This window comes from Eretmochelys imbricata, chromosome 8 (genome assembly GCF_965152235.1).
Source record: "Eretmochelys imbricata isolate rEreImb1 chromosome 8, rEreImb1.hap1, whole genome shotgun sequence".
In the NCBI taxonomy this organism is placed as follows: domain Eukaryota; kingdom Metazoa; phylum Chordata; order Testudines; family Cheloniidae; genus Eretmochelys; species Eretmochelys imbricata.
In genome coordinates this window covers 50,323,579-50,346,239 of record NC_135579.1, presented here as the reverse complement: position 1 = coordinate 50,346,239, position 22,661 = coordinate 50,323,579, and the positions used below count along the sequence as shown (strand labels likewise).

General features: G+C 46.8%; 1 protein-coding gene across 4 annotated transcripts in view; it reads left to right on the top strand.

The window, feature by feature from the left end:
- Positions 1 to 22,661, top strand: part of COP1 (COP1 E3 ubiquitin ligase) — a 224,126-nt gene that overhangs the window by 48,324 nt on the left and 153,141 nt on the right. For all 4 annotated transcript variants that reach the window (XM_077824025.1, XM_077824024.1, XM_077824023.1 and 1 more), the window contains exons 8-10: positions 1,381 to 1,457; positions 7,461 to 7,518; positions 22,404 to 22,518. In XM_077824025.1, coding sequence (XP_077680151.1) covers positions 1,381 to 1,457; positions 7,461 to 7,518; positions 22,404 to 22,518 — 250 coding nt within the window. The remainder of the gene's footprint in view (positions 1 to 1,380; positions 1,458 to 7,460; positions 7,519 to 22,403; positions 22,519 to 22,661) is intronic.

Sequence of the window (22,661 nt, the reverse complement as noted above, 5' to 3'; positions counted from 1 at the left end):
CAGGCCCCCATATCTAGATTTCTTTATTTATGCTTACTGTATACATGTTCTGTAAAAGAGTTTCATTTACTCTAGGCACTTTGCTCTATTATAAAATACAAATAAAACAAACAATTCCAGGAACTTTCCTTCACCCAATAACTGACTCAAATCAACCCAGCAGATAGAAACATATTTCAGTCTATGAAAAATATTCAGTCTAATCCAAGAGTTCACCCAGTCTTTCTCCACTTAGGAAAAACAAATGTGCATTGCAGTGGTCCTGAAGCTGATAAAGTAGGTCTGTTTCAAATGAAGGGGAGAGCACGTTCCCAAGTAGAGACACCTTCTTGGAAAACATCCTGCCACTTACTTCTCTCTGTTATGAGTGGGGCTTCCACTGATTGGCTGTAGAGCTGTGGCTGTATAACATGGGGAGAGAAATGGTCTTTCAGATAAAGGGATCTCAGGTCATTTAGAGCTTTATACATTAAAACAAACACCTTACATTCTATCCAGTAAAGAATTGGTCACCTGTGTCGCTCCAAAAGTGTTGCTTGTGTGCTCTCAGATCATGTACCCTGTAACTAATGAGCTGCAGCATTCTGCACCAGCTTCAGTTTCTAGACCAATTTTAAGATGTAGCCCCATGTAGAGTACATTGCAGTGATCTGATCTGGAGGTGACAATCATGCATGATAGTTGCAAGATCTGTCCACCTCTGAAAGAAACAGGTGCAACATCTTGGCTATATGTAGATTTTTAAAAGGTGTGTTGCGGGGAGGTGACCAGGCCATAGCTTCTACCTAATGTTTCAATAGCAACTGGGAATCTAACCAGACTACTAGATTGTACATTTTCCCCATCAGTGGCAGGTGATGCTGCTGAAGCCTAATGAGTAACTTAATCTTTTCTGGTTTTGTTCAGCCCCCCATGTATTCTTGCCTTGACCCAAATTCCACATTCCTTTGCAGCTTCAAAAGCTGTTTTAGGACTAAGTTTGTATCTGTCTTAGTAGTGTGATTGCAGAACAAGTGAGCTGCAATGTAATATGAATTTTTTGGGGGGAAATGGTCAGATTCCTGCTTCTGAGCTGGAGGCGGCAGCATATCTCTCAGATAGAACCACTGATCTCTAATATGTAAGATGCAAGCCTCCCTGATCCTTGAGCAAGATGCACTGGCAGCAGGCCCTGAGAAGACCAACTGGAATGGTAGCAGGAAATAGGAATCCATTACTGGGGAAAGAGCAAAGATTCCTATGTATGAATTAAGCAAAATTATATGCCTGTGCTTACCTACTACAAAAATTAATTTATACAAAACCAAAACTATGTATTTGAAAGATGTCCATAGCATGCATGTCTCTTTCGTTTTGTTGTAACTTGGCTCTCTGTTTCAGGAAATGAGTGGCTTGTATTCCCCAGTCAGTGAGGATAGTACGGTGCCTCAATTTGAAGCCCCCTCGCCTTCGAACAGGTACGAAGCTTGCAGCTGCTCAAAATTTGTGCTGCAGATCCCTCATATGGCTCTAGTCCTCAGCCGCGCCATGCACAGAACTCCACTAGTTCTTGGATCATATAAAAATAACATTCACATGGCCCATCTGTTTCTCAGTGGTATTTATTTTCATGCCAATAAATTAGTGAAGAGAATGCTGTGTTGTGAGTTCACAGCTGGATTAAAGATCTTCCTTTTCCAGAATGCTTTGAAAAACTTTTAGCTTTTCAGTACTGTACAGGTAAGTCTGCAGACAATCTGAGTTGCTGGGTGTAAAACGTTAGTGTTAAACGTACGTCTGTGCTTTTAACATCATGTATTTAATTTGTGGTGGTTGGCACATACAATGTCCAAAACAATTTCACATTAAATAAGTGAATGACCTTTGATTTCCTGTTCAATATGAAAGGTTAAATTTGCATATTCTCGTGGTCAGATTTTTAAATTTAACAGACTCATTGGTTCTACCCACCTGCCTGCTCTCGGTGGTTAGATTGAAATGTCATTTCTCTAGTGTATTGTTGATGGGATTTTTTCAGTCTGGGATATTATGTGCCCTGGATTACAAATGAAATTGTGTCCAAGTTGCACATGTCAGCAGTTCGGTTTAAGGTGCATTTCACTGTGCATACATTCCTATATTCATTCAACTGGAATAAGTTATGATGCCCCCAAGCTCTCATCTTTCATATTATATGAAGGATATTTTTTTCTTTCTGGAAACACTTGTTTTAGTAGCTCTTTAAACCAGAGGTTACCAGCATGGGGATTGATTGATTGATTGGTATTTATACTTTACTACATGTCTGCTAGCTGGAGAACTAAACCTAATAGCCCACAGGTATATGTGAAAGATGTTAGGAGGTACTACACTGGAGAGTTTCAGGGACAATAGATGGGTGAGGAGCCCTTCCAACAGCTGCTGGTATTTGTACAAGGTTGTTACCCCTGGATCCTGTTTGGGACTCTGATCTTTTGTAATCATGTAATAGATGTCTTAAAGTTTGGGGGAAAAGAGGGGGGAAAAGAGGTGTCTGCAAGTTCCTCTCTTCCGGGGCCTTTTAAACCAGTTCATAACTCCAGTGTATCTCTTCTCTGCTGTGTCTCATTGCTTCTGCAAGCAGTAGCTACATGAAGTTGCCATGATTCTTGATAGTTTGTGCCACTCACAGGATTCTTAATATTAACAGTGAAACTGATGAGTCTTTAATTTCATGCTTCTGATGCGTGGGAAAGCTGGGAGTTTCAGGATCAGTAAGTTGATACTGCACTACTTCACACTTTTCATGTTTGGACCATTATCTTTTTTTTTTTTTTTTTTTTTAAGTATAAGGGCTAGAAACTCTTCCTTAAAATGGAAGGTTAAGTTCTGCAGAAGTAGATAGTCTAGTTCTGTCACATGAAGCAAGTTAAAAAGTGAATTTTTCAAGCACTGTTTTATACCACTTGGGACCTGGAATAATTTTTTTCTAGCCAAAGAAGTGTTTGAAAACAGTTTTAAAAATCTGGTCTGAAACCTGTGTAGGCCAGTCTAGTAAGGGTTTTCTGGAATTCTTTCAGGTCTGTATAGAGTACATGTGCTTGGGCCACTGTGGATCTTGGTCCCAAAGCTACTCAAATTATTCACAGCTATGTTGATTAAAACTGCTTTAGTTTAGTCTTTTGATATAGCAAAATATGTATCTTGTAGGCCCATTGGACTTCTTGGTTTTAGAAATGTGACTGTTACACTGCTGTGACCCAACATTCCTTTTGTAACAAGATCCACTTACTGCTGCTCTGTTCTCCAGAACGCATGACTTGAATGAAGCATTATTTAGTCTGGCATTAACTAAACCTCGTACAAGAGACTAGTAGGGACTTACACAAAATGCACATGGGGTAGTCTCTCACCAAACTTTTGAGAGAGGTCCCTTCCTGTACTCCTCAGTGACCCTGCCAAAATCAGGGCTTGTTCTGTAGTTTCTCTGCTAAAATGAGAAGTGGCATGTGAAGGTTCTTAAGAGACTTCACTTGCTGGATGACTTCGAGAGCCTGTATCTCTTGACACACAGTGGTCCTGTGTCTGGTTTCATATGACCAAAGACTTGAATTCTTTGGGTTTATTTTCTAGAAACCTCCTACTCTCTGAAATTAATTTGGCTTTCAGCACTGAACATATGTTGTGGTGAATAGTTCAAAAACTGCAACCTAGATCTTTCCTTGGAAAGAATACTACACAATAATTGATGGGGGTTTTAAAATTTGCTGAATCCTCCAGTTCTGTTAACTGAAATACTTCATCCTAAAAACACACTTTTTTAGAGATGCAGTGAACCAGTAAGAATGAAATGTATTTATATTTCATGTATTATAGTTATAACATATAATTTTCCGTGTTCAAATACTTTATTAAATTATATGGATATTTTCAACTTGCTGTTAATTAAAATGGTGTTTAAACCAGTACATACTTTGTCAGCATACTTTCTGTCCTGTTGTAACTTATCTGATCAACATTTGTTACTAATGCATTTTATAAAATAGCATAAAGTTACCTTAAATATGTGCTGATAGAAAACAGACTTTTCCTTTTGTCTGTCATACTGTTCAATTTATCTTGTTCTGTTTTTTCTTCAGATTTACATTATTCCGCCTTGAAATTTAGAGCCTTCAGACTTATGCCCTATCTGATTTATCCTTTAATCCACTTTTACTTCTGATTCAGTAGTCCACTCCACCAATACTGTTTTTCATTATTTTTTTCCTGCTTGAACGTCTCTAGACCCTGTTTGAAGACCAGTTCAACTTTTTTCTCCGTTTTCCACATTTGCCTCTTAGTCGTCATAGCCAAAAAAGTGATAGTTGCTTATGTACTTTCTATTTCCATCTCATTTATATCCACACTCTCGAACTTTAAAATAATCCTGTATTTTTTGTAGGTGAATACTGCTGGAGGAAACCTCACTGTTGTAACTTTGCTGAATTTGTATTCAGCATGTGTAATGAATGCTTAAAAGAAATCAAAACTTTTTTGTGCACTTCTGCAAGATGTGATGAAACATTATGTGGGGTAATGGTACAGTACTTTTTTTTACAGGATTAAGGTTTTTCTAGTTTTGTATATTAGGGAAATACAAACAATTATGAGTAAGATTAAAAACTAATACTACTCAAAAAGTTTCTCTTCGCCTCCCCCCCCCCCCCCAATAAAACAAACAAAAAAACCCAGGCCACCCTGTCTCTCTTTTGGGTGGTAAATGACATGGGGGGAATACATCTCTAGTTTCTGAGGCAGTAATTGAAAATTTAACCATTCTGTCATGAGTTCCTTGGGAAGAGACCCAATAAAAATTAATTACATGGTAGCCCAAGGTTCACTTTGTTCAAGCAGTATTTTTTGTCCATTGACTCCAGTTTTGTCTCAAAATTTGCTCCTTTTTGCTCCAGTTGCCACCACCCACAGTTGATGTTTGTCCCCTTTTTTGCTCCCAGATTTTATAATGCCTTTTATAATTTATTAATAAATGTAGCTGAATTTCTTAATCACAAAAATATTTAAAAGCCTTTAACAGGACTTTAAATTTAAGATACTTGAATAATTGGAAAAAAAGAAAGATTACAAGAATCTGCAAGTCAACTTCAGCTAAGGCAGGGGTGGCGAACCTGTGTCTCCGGATCCACCTGCAGCTCTTCAGAAGTTAACACGCGGCTCCTTGTCTAGGCACCGACTCCGGGGCTGGAGCTACAGGCGCCAACTTTCCCGCCCCCTCCCCTGAGCCGGCAGTGCCTTCCCCCCAGAGCCTCCTGCATGCCATGAAACAGCTGATCAGGAGGTGTGGGGAGGGAGCGGGAGGTGTTGTGGGGTTGGGGGGAGAACTGCTAATGTATTATTGTGGATCTTTGGCAATGTACATTGGTAAATTCTGGCTCCTTCTCGGACTCAGGTTGGCCACCCCTGAACTAAGGGTATTACACAAAACTGCCTTAGAATTTGTCTGTGGATAGTGGAATTATATCTACACTTGTGGAACCTAGATTACATTGCGTTACCAGCATATCTATAGCAAAAATAAGACTGGACACTTTGTCTGCTGTGCTGCTGTTAATTCCAGCTGTACCTGCCTGTTGTAACAGCTTGTTTTTCAGCTGTGCATCTCTCTCCTGCTCTCACCGGCAGGAACTGGTGTATGCATTTTGTTTGTCTGCCCCCTCACCCTCCCATGATTAAAGTTTATTGTCCCTGAATGTGCTTGAAGCAGCATTATTACTTTTTTTCCTCCACAAAGATCTAATAGAAAATAATTCTTTTCCTAGAACGTGTTTTTGGTTTTGTTTTTGTTTTTTTTTTTGCGTGTAGCTTTTCTGTTTTGGCTGTGCAAGTGTTAAGACATCAGCAGTTGGAGTTCACTTAAAAGTTAACTACAAATGTGTTAAAATTTTAATGTTTTCTTCAAGTCAGATTTGTGTCCAGTAGATTTTTTAAAACTAATATTGGAGTGAAGTATTAAAGCCCAATTACAAGTATTTTGGCTTTCTAGATTTATAGCTTGTGGAAATGCTCTTAATGCTATGTCGGTAGTCCCGTAGTACACGGAAATTTCAGTGTCACTGATCAGCGCTGGCAACCATAACCTAAACATAAGGGTTTTGAAAAAATTGATTTTACACAGAAAGACCAATAAAAATATTTCCAGTAACCTTATAAAAACTACCTGTTCCTCCACCCCACCCCCCATTAAAACATAATCTTCAGTGAGAACAATACTTCTATCTAACATTCATTGTAGGTGAGGAAATTAAAGTGAAACTGAATAATCTGTTTCAAGACAAATGAAATAAAGTAAACAAGACAAGAATACTGGTGAAAGCAAGGCAACAGATTGTTGACTAAATAATTTTAACCTGATAGTGTTCTTGTGTGGTAGTCTAAAAATGCTTCAGGGGCAAATAAAGGCTGATTACTAAGTGGTACTAGGGAAGGGATTTGTGTATCATACAGAAATAAAATGTTACAGGCAAGATTTTCAAGCACTGGTGCCTAAAGTTAGGGTTTAAATACTTTAGTTGGCTAAATAATGGGCCTGATTTGCAAAAGTGCTGAGCAGTCTGTAGCTAGCTGCTGGGTCCTCAGGCCATATAACTGTACCTCACAAAGTTAGGTGCCTCACTTTAGGTAAGCTGTTTTTCAAATCTTGGCTTCAGTCAATGTATGCGGGTGGTCAACATGATAGGAACTAACCATAAATAACTGTTCTTATAGAGAAGTGGTTTGTTCATTTCCTAGCTTCTGGAAAAAAAATCCAGAAGAGGTGAACTCAGTGTCTTATTTCAAAATTAAAAGTATGCAAAACTGGAAAATAGCATGCCGTAGGAATGTTTCTGATCGGTAATTCTGGATCTAAACATCAACTTAGAGATCTGTTCTTCACAACTCAAGTACCAGGGTTGGTGGTTGGTTGTTTGTTTTTTTTGCGGGGGGGAGAAGAGAGGCAGGTAAGACACTTCCAGAGATCATCTCTATAATATTAAGGTGACTGGGTCAGTAATTTTCCAAACTAGGTTTTTGACTGTTCCCTTCACATCACTATCTTGGACCACATGAAATACCAGTAACTCCCTTTAGGAAGGAAGGGGTACCTACACAATTATTTTGTAATAGCAGTATGTAGAAGGTATGCTTACACTACATGCTTTACATACAGAACACATCTGTCCTCAAATTTTGTTTGTAACACTATCACACTTGACTGTACTTGGATAGAAGTGTGTTTAAGAGTAATTTAGAATTTCTTGTAGACATAAGACATATCCACATTCTTCTCTAAGCCAATCTCTCATTCTGTATGGCTTATGTAAGGCTTATGTTTCATGCCTACAAAACGAATTTAAAACACAATTTTGCTGCTATATGTAATAGGAAAAATATGTAGGTTGAAAATGATAAAGGATGAGTGCATAGTGACTGATTTTAAGCAGGCTCCGTTTCTCTTGGTTTTACAGTAATATTATCGATTCCACGGAGTACAGCCAGCCTCCAGGATTCAGTGGCAGTTCTCAGGTAAGATAATACATATGTCTGGAGGGAGGGACAAAGGACAGAGATTGTTTTCAATCTCCAGGACATTGGCCAAACTGGCTCTTATAAATCTGAATCCTTAAATAGTCACCTCGTTATCTGTGGCAGAGGCTAAGCTATAGGAATAATTGCATATTCTCATGCATCAGGTCATATTCAGGTACATGCTCTCTGCAGGGAGAAATGGTATCATACATTTTAGGTACCTGACTTCATTTCCAAAGTTGATTTTTCTTGTGACTGTATTAAATTGGGAACCTGTTTGAAGCCTCATTTCTCCTTGCTTGAAACTGCACAATATGTAAAAGTTCTCTGTGTAACTTTTAGTGCGCAGCAGCAGGGTCCACATGGCGATATAATGTACAGGTAGAAATGCTTTTGAAACTTAAGTTTTAGAGCTAGCTACGGATACAAAAATTAGAGTAAATCATTGTAATAATCCTGAGACGGCATTTCTGTAGCATATTTTGTGGTAATATCAGTTGGTAGTTAGTAAATGGATAGAGGAGGTTCTCTTTTTTTTTTTCCGAGACATTTTATAGCTGCGTTATTGGTAGCTAGATACCATGGTGATTGGCTCTGTATAAATACCTTTTATCTATCTGATTTTAAAGGGAGTATAAAATACAGATGGAGAGTTTATGTTCAAAACTCTAATCTAGCATGTTCTTTATTTGTTGCTGTCCATGGATGCTACTTGTTTTAATACTTTAATTTCGCCTTTGAAATAGAAAGAAACAGCATAATTCTACCACCCCCTCCTTCTACCCCCAACCCAAGCTAGGTTTTCCCATCACTCTGGATAACAGCCTGTTAGTTTGAAAATCATATATACTGAAGTCTGCTCTCTCTAGGGTGGATTGTTAATTAAATTTTAATATATTTTTGGGCTGGGAATCTAGAAATAATTAATGTTAAGAAACACTTAGTTAAATTTTCATTTGCACAAGAAATCTCCAGTGAAAATAGTCCATATGAATATAAACTGAGCTGCATTTTTTGTTAATCAGTCATGGTAAAATCAGTTCTTCGAATGATTGCTCATGTGAATTTCACAATAGGTGTGCGTGCTCGCCACGTGCACCAGTGCCAGAAGCTTTTTCCCTAGCAGTACCTGTTGAGGGGCCGGGGGCAGCACCCCAGCAACCCCTGGAGTGGTGCCTGCCTGGCGCGGTAAAAGGGGAACTGCGTGCTCCCCCCACCCTCAGTTCCTTCTTGCTGCCAGTGAAGGTGCGTCGGAACTACTCTGCTCCAGCTTTGCTGTAGCTTGTCCCCAGATCTGCTTGTTCATTCAGTGTTAGTACCTGTAGTTAGTTCAGTTAGAGCGAGTGCCCGGGCCAGGCCATTAGGGTCCGGGCTATTCTGATGGAGTCGGCGCTGACCCTGACTCCGGCGAGCCACTTCGAACTGGTACCCTGCACCATGGTGTCAGTGTGCAGTGACCCTCTGGCGCCATTGACCAGTCAGCACCACTCCCCGTCCACGGGGAACACCCAAGAAGGCTAGAATGGCGCCTTCTTTGCAGCAGCACCGAAGTAAACCCGGGACAGAGGCTAGACCCATATCGGGCAGTCCTCAATCCCCACTGGCCTCTAGGCCTGCGACTCAAGTTGAGCGGAGTAGCCCGGCCCACGCGGAGCAGGCCTCCCTGGATGTCCGGAGGCCCTCCAGGCAGCCCAGGACGTTATGTCCATGCCTGCTCAACGCTCCAGAGGCAAGCCTCTGCTGGGATCTCTGCAGTCGCACCCAGCTCGGTACCGGTCTCTGTCGAGGGAACATTTCCGATGCTGTTCGCCGCCCAGCAACAGTTCAGGGCAAAGTCCACGTGGATCACCCTCAATTCCCACCAGACTGTCTGGTTGGGTTCCATCCAACCGAGACTCTCGGCACCGCTTCACCTCACGGAGCAAACGCCGACAGGACCGAGGCAGGTGTCACCAAAGTTTCTTGTCTCAGAGGGATTATTGCAGCCGGTCACGGCACGGGCGTTGACGCCGTTCCCTCTTGGAATCCTGCTTGAAGACCCCACCAAGGCATCACCTCTGCAGCCCCAGGCATCAATTACTGACATCTCGCTGTCGTGGGTCCACCTGTCTGAGTTAATCGCAGAGCAGCTGTTACCGACGGTACCAGTCCTCCATGTCAGGATCTCGGTCCCGTGGTTGGCATTGCTCCCGGCACTGCCGCTCCTCCTGGGCTGGGGACAACGGGTTGTACGTCAGCCCGGCCTCCATTCGCAGTTGTCCATCGATGAGCCAGGCTGAACAACCGTTTCAGACTATGCCGCAGCACGTGCAGTGGGACCTGGCCCTGTGGCCAGCCCACTGGTACCAGTGGACACTGTGGTCCCCGGCGCAGACCCTGGTGGGGGCTTGCTCGATGGCCGGACCCTCAGAAGCACCATCGGCCTCCCTCTCCAGACCTCCGAGGAAGGAGTCAATGGGACATACATCCTTGGCACCATGCCTGGAGACTGAGCAGGACCCTCCGGTGCCGGCGGACACCCAGAGTACCGCACCAGCTTCCTCACCCTCCACGGATGAGGTGATTACGGCCCTCCCCCATCTGACTCGCAGGAGGACATTAGGGCTCACCAAGAACTCTTAAAAAGGGTGGCATCAAGCCTCCACCTCCAGGCAGAGGAGATGGAGGAGGCCTCAGACTCCCTGTTCAGTGTGCTGTCCTCTTCAGCACCAGGCAGGGTAGCCTTGCCTCTCCATGAAGGGGTGGCAAAAATTTCAAATGCCCTGTGGCAAACGCCGGCCTTGTTGGCCCCCATCTCCAAGAGGGCAGAACGCAAGTACTTTGTACCTGCCAAGGGACACAAGTACTTATACACCCACCCAACTTCCTGGTGGTCGAGTCGGTCAACCACAGGGAATGGCAGGGCCGGCCAGCCAGCCCCTACCCCGAAAAATAAAGATTCATGGAGGCTGGACTCTTTTGGAAGAAAAATGTATTCGTCCTCGAGCTTTCAGTTATGAGTGGCAAACCACCAGGCTCTCCTGGGCCGGTATGAGTTCAACCTGTGTGGCTCCATGCCCAAGTTCGAGGACTCCCTCCAGGAGCGTGATAGGAAGGAGGTCAAAGCGCTGGTGGAGGAGGGTACAGCGGCTGCCAGGGCAACCCTGCAGGCAGCTTCGGATGTAGTGGAGATGGCCGCGGTGTCCATGACAAGAGCATCGTGGCTCCTACTCTCTGGGCTGTCCAGCGAGGTGCAGACCTCCATGCAGGATCTCCCATTTAACAGCAAAGCTCTGTTTGCAGAACAAATGGATACAAGGCTGCATGGCATGAAAGACTCCCGCATGACCCTCCAGACTCTGGGTCTCTACGTTCCGGTTCCAGCTCTGGCTAAATCTAAATTCAAGCCGCAGCAGACTCCCGCTCAGGTCACTCACCCGAAATATGAGGCTGCATATAAGAAGTCGCAGGACTACAAGAGGCAGTCTTGGCCTGCTGCACAACCTGGGCCCTCCAAGGGTAGGCAGGCAGGGAAAAGGTGCTTTTGACAGGACGCTTGGGGGTGCCCTGCCAGTTCTCATCGGGGATCCACCCTCAATAAAGCTTCCCTTCTCCAATCAGTTGTGTGCTTCCTCCTGGAGTGATCACGGCTGACCTTGGACCGATGGGTCCTCAACACCATCTCCCTGGGCTACACCCTCCAATTTACTTCCTCCCCGCCCAACTATCCCCTGCCCCTGTCCCTCCTGGGGGACCCCTTGCATTAAGCTCTGCTCAAGCAGGAGGTGGGGCAGCTCCTGGGCCTAGGAGCAGTGGAAGTGGTGCCCAGGGAATGCAAGGGGTACTGCTCTCGCTATTTCCTTATCCCAAAGGTCAGAGGGGGACTCAGGCCCATCCTGGACCTGTGAGGTGTGAACCAGTACCTGGTGAAGCTCAAGTTCCGCATGGTCTCCCTGGCCTCCATCGTCCCCTCCCCTGGATCCCGGGGACTGGTACGCTGCCCTCGATCTGCAGGACGCATACTTCCACATTCCATATGTTTGAGGGGCATAGATGCTTCCTCCGTTTTGTGGTGGGGCAGAATCACTACCAATTTATGGTCCTCCTGTTTGGTCTGTCCACTGCCTCCAGGGTATTTACAAAATGTATGTCAGTGGTAGCGGCCTACCTCAGGTGACGGAGGGTCCAGATCTTTCCCTATCTGGATGATTGGCTGGTTAAGGGCAGCTTCTGGTTGCAGGTGAGGGATCATGTGATGCTCTTCCTGTCCATGTGTACTGCTTTGGGCCTGTTGGTAAACAACACCAAGTCCATGTTAGTCCCAGTTCAATGCATAGAGTTTATCGGGGCGCTCCTGGTCGCCTCATCAGGCAGAGCCTCCCTCCCACCGGACAGGTTCGAGACCCTGAAGGGGCTCATCGACACAGTCACATGGTTCCCCGTGACAACAGCCAGAGCGTGCCTGCAGCGCTTGGGCCACATGTTGGCGTGCACAAACATGGTCTGTCATGCTGGACTCAGGATGAGGCCCGTCCAGCTCTGGTTGCCTTCGGAGTTCTCTCAGGCCAGGGACTGGATGGACAAGGTCCTCACTGTTCCCGACTCGGTGATCACCTCCCTATGGTGGTGGTCCACCCCAAGCAACATGCTCCAGGGGGTACCATTCAGGGACAGGGCTCCATCGCTGGAACTGGTGTCCGTTGCGTCCAACCTGGGTTGGGGGGCCCATGTGGGGAACGTTCAGACCCAAGGTCTGTGGTCCGCTCAGGATCTAACCCTTTACATAAGTGTCAAGCAGTTCAGGGTGGTACGGCTGGCCTGCGTGGCCTTCCGCTCGCACCTGGAGGGCAGGGTGGTCAGGGTCCTCACAGACACACAGCCTCAATGTTCTATATCAACAGGCAAGGCTGGGGCCGGTCCTCTGCCGCGAAGCCCTCAGTCTCTGGGATTTCTGTATAGCCCACGACGTCTGCCTAAAGGCCTTCCCTCTACCGGGCACCTGGAACATGTGGGCGGATCGCTTGATCAGGGACTTCTCTCAGCATGAGTGGTCTCTCCACCCAGAGGTGGCTCACAGGCTTTTCTGAGTGTGGGGGGAGTGTGGGTCCAGGTGGACCTGTTCACCTTGCCAGAACTGGCGCTGTCCCCAGTTCTGCTCCAGGGGCGGGTTGGGATGGGGCGCGATCTCCGATGCCTTCCTCCTGTCCTGGTCAGGCCAGTTTCTCTACGCCTTTCCCCTGTTCCCACTGATCAGCAAGGACCTGAAAATAATAAAGATGGACAAGGCCCAGGTCCTTCTGATTGCCCCAGCATGGTCCAGGCAACATTGGTACGGGACCCTCACGGACCTGGCGGTTGCTCTGCCATGGCCGTTGCTGTTCCGCCCGGACCTGCTCTCCCAAGACCGGGGCCGCCTCCTCGACCCCAGCCTAGCCACTCTCCACCTCATGGCGTGGCTGCTCAGTGGTTAGGTAGGGAGGAAAGGATGTGCTCAGAAGGGGTTCAACGCGTCCTCCTAGAAAGCAGGTGGCCCTCCCCGCGCTGTGCCTACTCGGCAAAATGGTCCCAGTTCTCCAGATGGGCGAATGAGCGGGGTCTTTTTCCTGTGGCTGCCCCGATCCAGCTTATCCTGGACTACCTTCTCCACCTTAAAGCCCAGGGCCTGGCGCCCTCGTCAGTCAAGGTGCACCTGGCGGCCATATCAGACTTCTATCTGCAGGTGCAGGGTCACACGGTATTCTCGCATGCTATGACTGGCTGGTTCCTCAAGGGGTTGGACCGTGTCTTCCAGTATGCTAGGCCCCCGATTCCACAGTGGGACCTAAACCTGCTGTTGGCCTGTCTCAACTGACCCTCGTTTGAGCCGCTAGCCACGTGCTCCTGGTCCCATCTCTCGTGGAAGGTGGCCTTCCTGGTCGCAATCAGGGCCCTGACCTCCAAGCCTCCATACGCTGTTTTCCATAAGGACAAGGTTCAGCTCCGCCACACCCTGGGTTCCTCCCAAAGGTGGTCTCTGCCTATCACATGGGTCAGGACATTTTTCTACCTGTTCTCTGCCTCAAGCCCCACACGTCCAGCGAGGAGCACAGTCTCCACGTGCTTGATGTGTGACGGGCTCTGGTTTTCTACCTTGAGCGGACCAAGCCGTTCAGAAAGCCCTTGCAACTGTTCATTGCCTCAGCTGAGCGCATGAGGGGTCGGTCGATCTCCACTCAGTGGCTCTCCAACCAGATCACTTCATGCATTTGTACCTGCTATGATCTGGTGGGTATCCCCCCGCCACTGATCATGAAGGCATACTCGACTTGAGCGCAAGCCTTGTCAGCTGCCTTCTTGGCCCACGTCCCCATCCAGGACATTTGTAGGGCTGCCACGTGATCTTTGGTTCATACGTTCACCTCGCACTACGTAATTGTCTCCCAAACCAGGGATGATGCTGGGTTTGGCAGGACTGTACTCCGTCCCGAGAATTTATGAACTCCTACCCACCTCCAACAGATATAGCTTGGAATCACCTGTTGTGGAATACACACAAGGAATCTCTCTCGAAGAAAAGACAGTTACCTTTTCTGTAACTGGTGTTCTTTGAGATGCGTTGCTCACATCTATTCCACATCCCGCCCTCCTTCCCCTCTGTTGGAGTTGTCTGGCAAGAAGGAACTGAGGGTGTGGGGAGCGCTCTGCTCCCCTTATACTGCGCCATGGAGGCACCATTCCAGAGGTCGCTGGGTGCTCTCTGCCCCTAGGGGTACTGCTAGGGGAAAAACTTCCGGCACTGGTGCATGTGGCGAGCACGCACGCCTATTGTAGAATAGACATGAGGAACACATCTCGAAGAACACCAGTTACAGAAAAGATAACTGTCTTTATATTAGCTAATACTGGAAGCAAGACACTGGTTCAGAATGAACCATCCAGCTCTTTTCACACCTTAAGTAGGCTTGCACTGCTGACAAATGTTCTTCTAGGGTAACTAGTTTATTATTTCCAGCCTAGATTTGATATTTGGAGGCTAGATTACAAGAAAAAGGCATTTGGGATCTTTGGAGAGTTGCCTACCCTATGACCTGAGGGTTTGGATAAACTATCGTAGCCTCTAACAATTTTCATTTTCTACATAGAAATGAGCTTGTGGGTTGGTCTTTTGACTGAGGTTTATCCCCAGTAGGGTTAATGTTTTAAGATTTGGCTTTTCCCCCTAACTTCTTATAGTTATCTCAAGTATTTTAACCTCTCTTATTAGATACAGTAGGCTCCATATGAAAACTCATTTCAACACTTCAGGTATTTGAAATAATTGTGGTGTTTTTCTAGATTTCCTGTGGATTGGAGATACCATGGGACTGCAGTCATTAGACTGACAGTTATTTCTAATAGTACTTACTTTTGGATGACCTGTGGGAGGCCAGGTGCTGACAATTTTTGCTAGAGTGGTGCTCCAAACTACTATCCTCATCTACTGGAGAGAGAGAGATCGGAGAGAAGGCTTTGGATTCTTTGTCCATGGGATGGTGCTCCAAGAAGGAGGTGTGCTAGGCAGAGACGGGCTCCACCTAACGAAGAGAGGGAAGAGCATCTTCGCAAGCAGGCTGGCTAACCTAGTGAGGAGGGCTTCAAATTAGGTTCACCGGGGGAAGGAGACCAAAGCCCTGAGGTAAGTGGGGAAGTGGGATACTGGGACGAGGCACGAGCAGGAGTACGCGAGAGGGCAGGGCTCCTGCCTCATGCTGAGAAAGAGGGATGATCAGCGAGTTATCTCAAGTGCCTATACACAAATGCAAGAAGCCTGGGAAACAAGCAGGGAGAACTGGAAGTCCTGACACAGTCAAGGAATTATGTGATTGGAGTAACAGAGACTTGGTGGGATAACTCACGTGACTGGAGTACTGTCGTGGATGGATATAAACTGTTCAGGAAGGACAAGCAGGGCAGAAAAGGTGGGGGAGTTGCATTGTATGTAAGGGAGCAGTATGACTGCTCAGAGCTCCGGTATGAAACCGCAGAAAAACCTGAGAGTCTCTGAGTTAAGTTTAGAAGCGTGAGCAACAAGGGTGATGTTGTGGTGGGAGTCTGCTATAGACCACTGGACCGGGGGATGAGGTGGACGAGGCTTTCTTCCAGCAACTAACGGAAGTTACTAGATCGCAGGCCCTGGTTCTCATGGGAGACTTCAGTCACTCTGATATCTGCTGGGAGAGCAGTACAGTGGTGCACAGACAATCCAGGACGTTTTTGGAAAGTGTAGGGGACAATTTCCTGATGCAAGTGCTGGAGGAACCAACTAGGGGGAGAGCTCTTCTTGACCTGCTGCTCACAAACCGGGAAGAATTAGTAGGGGAAGCAAAAGTGGATGGGAACCTGGGAGGCAGTGACCATGAGATAGTCGAGTTCAGGATCCTGACACAGGGAAGAAAGGAGAGCAACAGAATACGGACCCTGGACTTCAGAAAAGCAGACTTTGACTCCCTGCAGGAACTGATGGGCAGGATCCCCTGGGAGAATAACATGAGGGGGAAAGGAGTCCAGGAGAGCTGGCTGTATTTTAAAGAATCCTTATTGAGGTTACAGGGACAGACCATCCCGATGTGTCGAAAGAATAGTAAATATGGCAGGCGACCAGCTTGGCTTAACAGTGAAATCCTTGCTGATCTTGAACACAAAAAAGAAGCTTACAAGAAGTGGAAGATTGGACAAATGACCAGGGAAGAGTATAAAAATATTGCTCGGGGATGCAGGAGTGAAATCAGGAAGGCCAAATCACACCTGGAGTTGCAGCTAGCAAGAGATGTTAAGAGTAACAAGAAGGGTTTCTTCAGGTATGTTAGCAACAAGAAGAAAGTCAAGGAAAGTGTGGGCCCCTTACTGAATGAGGGAGGCAACCTAGTGAGAGAGGATATGGAAAAAGCTAATGTACTCAATGCTTTTTTTGCCTCTGTCTTCACGAACAAGGTCAGCTCCCAGACTACTGCACTGGGCAGCACAGCATGGGGAGGAGGTGACCAGCCCTCTGTGGAGAAAGAAGTGGTTCAGGACTATTTAGAAAAGCTGGACGAGCACAAGTCCATGGGGCCAGATGCGCTGCATCCGAGAATGCTAAAAGAGTTGGCGGATGTGATTGCAGAGCCATTGGCCATTATCTTTGAAAACTCATGGCGATTTGGGGGACGTCCCGGACGACTGGAAAAAGACTAATGTAGTGCCCATCTTTTAAAAAAAAAAAAAAAAAAAAAAAAAAAAGGAAGGTGGAGGATCCTGGGAACTACAGGCCAGTCAGCCTCATCTCATCTCCCTGGAAAAAATCATGGAGCAGGTCCTCCAGGAATCAATTCTGAAGCACTTAGAGGAGAGGAAAGTGATCAGGAACAGTCAGCATGGATTCACCAAGGGCAAGTCATGCCTGACTAATCTAATTGCCTTCTATGATCAGATTACTGGCTCTATGGATGAGGGGAAAGCAGTGGACATGTTGTTCCTTGACTTTAGCAAAGCTTTTGACACGGTCTCCCACAGTATTCTTGCCAGCAAGTTAAAGAAGTGTTAGCTGGATGAATGGACTATAAGGTGGATAGAAACCTGGCTAGATTGTCGGGCTCAACGGGTAGTGATCAATGGCTCCATGTCTAGTTGGCAGCTTGTATCAAGTGGAGTGCCCCAAGAGTCCGTCCTGGGGCCAGTTTTGTTCAATATCTTCATAAATGATCCGGAGGATGGTGCGGATTGCACCCTTAGCAAGTTTGCAGATGACATTAAACTGGGAGGAGAGGTAGATACGCTGGAGGGTAGGGATAGGATACAGAGGGCCCTAGACAAATTAGAGGATTGGGCCAAAAGAAATCTGATGTGGTTCAACAAGGACACGTGCAGAGTCCTGCACTTAGGACGGAAGAATCCCATGCACCGCTACAGACTAGGGACCGAATGGCTCGGCAGCAGTTCTGCAGAAAAGGACCTGGGGTGACAGTGGACGAGAAGCTGGATATGAGTCAGCAGTGTGCCCTTGTTGCCAAGAAGGCCAATGGCATTTTGGGATTTATACGTAGGGGCATTGCCAGCAGATCGAGGGACGTGATCGTTCCCCTCTATTCGACATTGGTGAGGCCTCATCTGGAGTACTGTGCCCAGTTTTGGGCCCCACACTACAAGAAGGATGTGGAAAAAATTGGAAAATGTCCCGCGGAGGGCAACAAAAATGATTAGGGGACTGGAACACATGACTTATGAGGAGAGGCTGAGGGAACTGGGATAGCTTAGTCTGTGGAAGAGAAGAATGAGGGGGGATTTGATAGCTGCTTTCAACTACCTGAAAGGGGGCTCCAAAGAGGATGGATCTAGACTGGTCTCAGTGGTAGCTGATGACAGATCGAGGAGTAATGGTCTGAAGTTGCAGTGGGGGAAGTTTAGGTTGGATATTAGGAAAAACTTTTTCACTAGGAGGGTGGTGAAACACTGGAATGCGTTACCTAGGGAGGTGGTGGAATCTCCTTCCTTAGAAGTTTTTAAGGTCAGGCTTGACAAATCCCTGGCTGGGATGATTTAATTGGGGATTGGTCCTGCTTTGAGCAGGGCATTGGACTAGATGACCTCCTGAGGTCCCTTCCAATCCTGATATTCTGTGATTCTAGAGGATCCTAAATGGTTCCTTAGTTTTCATAACTTAGTAAGCAGTCTAATAAAGTGCAAAACACCTGCATGGGCTTTATTATAGAGAAGAAAAGTCTTCCTGTAAGGCAGTGGTTATCAACCTTTCCAAACTCCTGTATCCCTTTCAGGAGTCTTTGTCCTGAGTACCCCAAGTTTCACCTCACTTAAAACGTACTTGCTTACAAAATCAGACATAAGTATCACAGCACACTATTACTGAAAAATTGCTTACTTTCTCATTTTTACCATATTATAAAATAAAACAATTGGAATATAAATATTGTACTTGCATTTCAGTGTATAGTGTATATAGGGCAGTATAAACAAGTCATTATTTGCAAATTAAAAATTCATACACTGACTTTGCTAGTGTCTTTTATGTACCCTGTTGTAAAACTAGGCAAATATCTAGATGAGTTTATGTACCCCATGGAAGACCTCTGTGTGCCCCCAGGGGTGCATGTACCTCTGGTTGAGAACCACTGCCCTAAGGCTCCAACAAACCCTAGCAGGGCTTTAGCCAGTCCGACCTCAAACTCTGTTTAGCTGGCGTTCTTCAATCGGGTCCCAAAGTAAAGAGAAATACAGGCTCTAAGCCGTGGTCCCAAAACACAGGTTGCTTCTCCCCCTAATGGCTCCCGTACAGCACAGTTCCCCGTAGCAGTAAGAGTTGCGTTCAACATCTCCTCGTTGTGTTTGGCCCTTTGGTCTCAGAGCATTCCCCCTAAACCTTTTCTTCCTTGGTAGGAAGAAGCAAGATTTTGCTTTTTTCCCCTCTTGTGCCAGCTGCTTGCTTGTCTCTCCCTCTCTTGCCTCTGCCAGTGTAACTTGGCAACTGATTGAGTAGTCAAGGAGCAGACTTTCTTGCCTATGTAAGCAGGGGAATAGTCCCGCTATTGTGGGGAACTTTCCTGGCTTCTGCACTACCCCGGTGAAGTGGGCTAGCGAAAGGATCTGAGTCCTCGTTCCCACTTCCTTTACCCAGTGGCCTCCCTGCCCTTGAGGACTCCCCTTCCGCTCTCCTGTCTGACAGAGTCCTCGTAACCCCAACAAGGCTGGGCCTGGGATTCCTGGGGGGCTCGACCCCCAACCCTGCTGTGGTCACCTAGGACAGGGGCTAGGGTGTCCCCACTCTGGGGTACTCTCTCTGCACTAGGCACTTCTCTGACCCACTGACCATTACATACAATTTAAAGCAAATGCAAGTTATTTAATCAACAATTTCTTTTAAAAAGAATAAGGAAAAATGGGAACAGTTAAAGGAAACACATCAACCCGCTCTGTGGCAGGGAACATCACAAACAGTGTCTCTGGAATGTCCGGGCAGTTTACAGTCTGTTCCTTGTAAGTCCCAGGCCTTCTTCTCAGGCCCTGGCTGTGCTGCAGGGATGCTGTGGGTTGGACACTGGCTCTGGTGGTGGCCACACGCTGTCAGGCTCTAAGTGGTAGGACCCTTCTTCCCAGTGTTGCCCCCGCCCTGTCGGGGGGGTTATGATCGAAGCCTGGCCTGCAGAGTCTCTTGGCTGAGGTGTCTCCTTGTGCTGGGCCTGCTGCCAGGGTCCCCCTCAGTCTCCCCAGCTGCTCACCGCACCCAGCTCCAGACTGCTCCAGCCCCAGCTCCACCACTCTGTCTCTGTGCTGCTGCTGCTCTGCCTCCAGCTCCCTGGACTGCTTCTTTGGCCCCTCTGGTTCTGGTTGCTACAGCTCTGTTCCCAGGACAGTTCTGCTCTGCAGGCTGCTTCTGTGACTCTGCTCCCAGCACTGGCCTGCTTCGTGGACTGCTTTTCTGGCCCCTCTGGCTCTGGTTGCTGCAGCTCTGCTCCCAGGGCAAGTCTGCTCCCTCTGGGCTGTGCCTCTGGCTTCGGGGCTGCAGCTCTGCTCCCAGGACAGGGTCTGTTCTGTCTGGGCTGCTTTTCTGGTCCCTCTGGATCTGGCACAGCTCTGCTCCCCAGCTCAGCTTGGGCCCCTGCTTTCTCCTTAGCTTGGCCCCGCTCTGTCTGACCCAGGCAAATCCAGCTCACACAGAGGACGGGACCTCCCTGGCCTCCTGACTCCCTGATTAACCTGCCCGCCCTGTCATTCAGGTTGACCTGGAGCATTGGCCTCTCCCCATTGTTCCTGGGGGCTGTCAGTCTCAGGGTCCTGATTCCCCATCGACCCTTCCCCCTTTTTAGTACTGGGAGCTAGCAACTAAAACACCCCCACTGAATGATAGTAAGGGGGCAACAGTCCCCTTACACCTAGATAGGGCCGGTGCAACCACTAGGCGAACTAGGCGGTCGCCTAGGGCACCAAGTGGTGAGGGGCGGCAGTGGAGAGGAGGTAAGCTGGGGCAGGGGGGCGGTGCACAGGGGAACCACTCCCCGCCCCAGCTCACTTCTGCTCTGCCTCCTCCCCTGAGCATCGCGCCGCTCTGCTTCTCTCCTTCCCAGACTTGCGTGCCTGAGAGGTGGGAGAAGCGGCGGCATGCTCGGGGAGGAGGCAGAGCAGAGGTGAGCTGGGGCGGGGAGCTGCCATTGCGGGGGCTGCCTGTGCTGAGGGGAGGGGGCGGCGGGGAGCTGCTGCCCCGGGCGGGGTGTGGGGGGGGGTGGGGTGGGGGGCTGGCTGGCTGAGGGGAGGGGACGGGACGGTGGGGAGCTGCCGGTGGGAGTGGGGCCGGCAAGGTGGAAGTTTTCATCTGGGGCTTGAAACCTCCTTGCACCGGTCCTGTGCCTAGAAGCTTGATTGGTGTTTCATTAAAGTAGGCACAGTTGAGCATTTAGCTGATCAAGGCAGGTTAATGCAGACTGATTCCCAGTACAACTCAGTTTGCCAGTCTGAGATCTATTGGAGTGGAATTTGGCTCTTAAGATCTAGTAATAGCTTTGCTAATCATATTAACTACTTAGCATGTGATTGATTTCATCTTAGTACAGACTGGAACCACCTAGAAGATTCAGGTTTAGGTTATATTACTCATCCTGTTCCAGGCAGTTGTCAAGTTGAAATGAAGTGACTGCTCATTGCTGTTTGCAGTCATCTTGAACCTGAGTCATTTGCAGTATGGTAGGCACAATTTGCTGAGGCTAAAGCAGTTGCAACCTGGTTCATGTAATTAACATAAAGATGGTATTAGCATGTCCCCTTCAATATTTGTAAAGTTGTCATGTGTAGTTCATTGTCAAAACTGCAGTGAAGCAGAGATGCTTAATGTCAGGTGCATTTGGCATAAAGCTGGATTGCTGTCGGTATAAAATGAGTACCTACAAGATATGTGCAATCAGCATGAAATGGAAGTTGTGAACTTAAGGTTCATCCAGTCAATATACAGTCAGGGAATGTACATGATGGGTAGTTCTTGACGTTTTCATTGCCTTGTTTTGTTCCAGGTTACTTGTTCATACAGTGTTCTCTTCATAAGGTGTATTCCTTTAATTTCAATTTAATTACATCCTTGTTGGCTTCTTGCTGGTTGTAATGTGAGAGTGACTTATTGTTGTTTCTGAACTGAGAGTAAATTGCTAATTATGAAAGCAAGAAGCATGTTGAATGTGTTAACTTCTTAGGCTGAAATCCTGGCACCTTTGTGGCCGTGCTCCCATTGACTTCAGTGGAGCCAGGATTTCGTACTTGGCTTGTGCATTGTCACGTGATAAACCTTTTTGTGCACCACCGGTGCTGCTGCTAATGACCCAGTAGGGCTTGTTGTAGTGCCTAAGAGCCACTGTCATGGACCAGGACCCCGTTGTGCTAGTCCTTGTACAAACAGAACAAAAAGACTGTCCCTGCCCATGTATGTTTGAGTTTCTATATTGGTTCTTTTTTATGTGCCCTGATATACTGGGGTGAAGTTTTTGTATGTAAGCTTATCTTTTATAAGATCAAGTAAAGAGAATGCAACTCATATAGCAGATTTCAGAGTAGCAGCCGTGTTAGTCTGTATTCGCAAAAAGAAAAGGAGTACTTTGTGGCACCTTAGAGACTAACACATTTATTTGAGCATAAGCTTTCGTGAGCATGCGATGAAGTGATTATCCAATTATAATTACTACCTTCAGAAAACAAGAATTACAGGTATGTGACTGACTTTCTTGTCAGTAAAATAACCAGATGTGACGAGAGGCAGATAAATGTAGAAAAAAGGCCTTTGGTCTTTTTTCCAGTTTCATAACCTCTTAAAAATAAAAGGGCATGTCTCTATACAATTTGGTAAAATGTACCAAAACAGGTAAAGCCAGGCCTCGGCCTCTTTGGTAAATAAGTATTTCTTGTTCTCCACTCAGACTAAAAAACAGCCATGGTATAACAGCACGTTGGCATCAAGGCGGAAGAGGCTTACAGCTCATTTTGAGGACTTGGAACAGTGCTATTTTTCCACCAGGATGACTCGTGTATCAGGTATGTTTCTTTTGCATTAATGAATTTGGAGTTGAATTTCTGAGGTGCTTCCAGTTGCCTGTCTTAAGTACTTGAATCACAGAAATTGACTCTCTTTTGAGAGAGCACATCTCACTTCTCCTCTCCAAGTTCTGTATGCACGT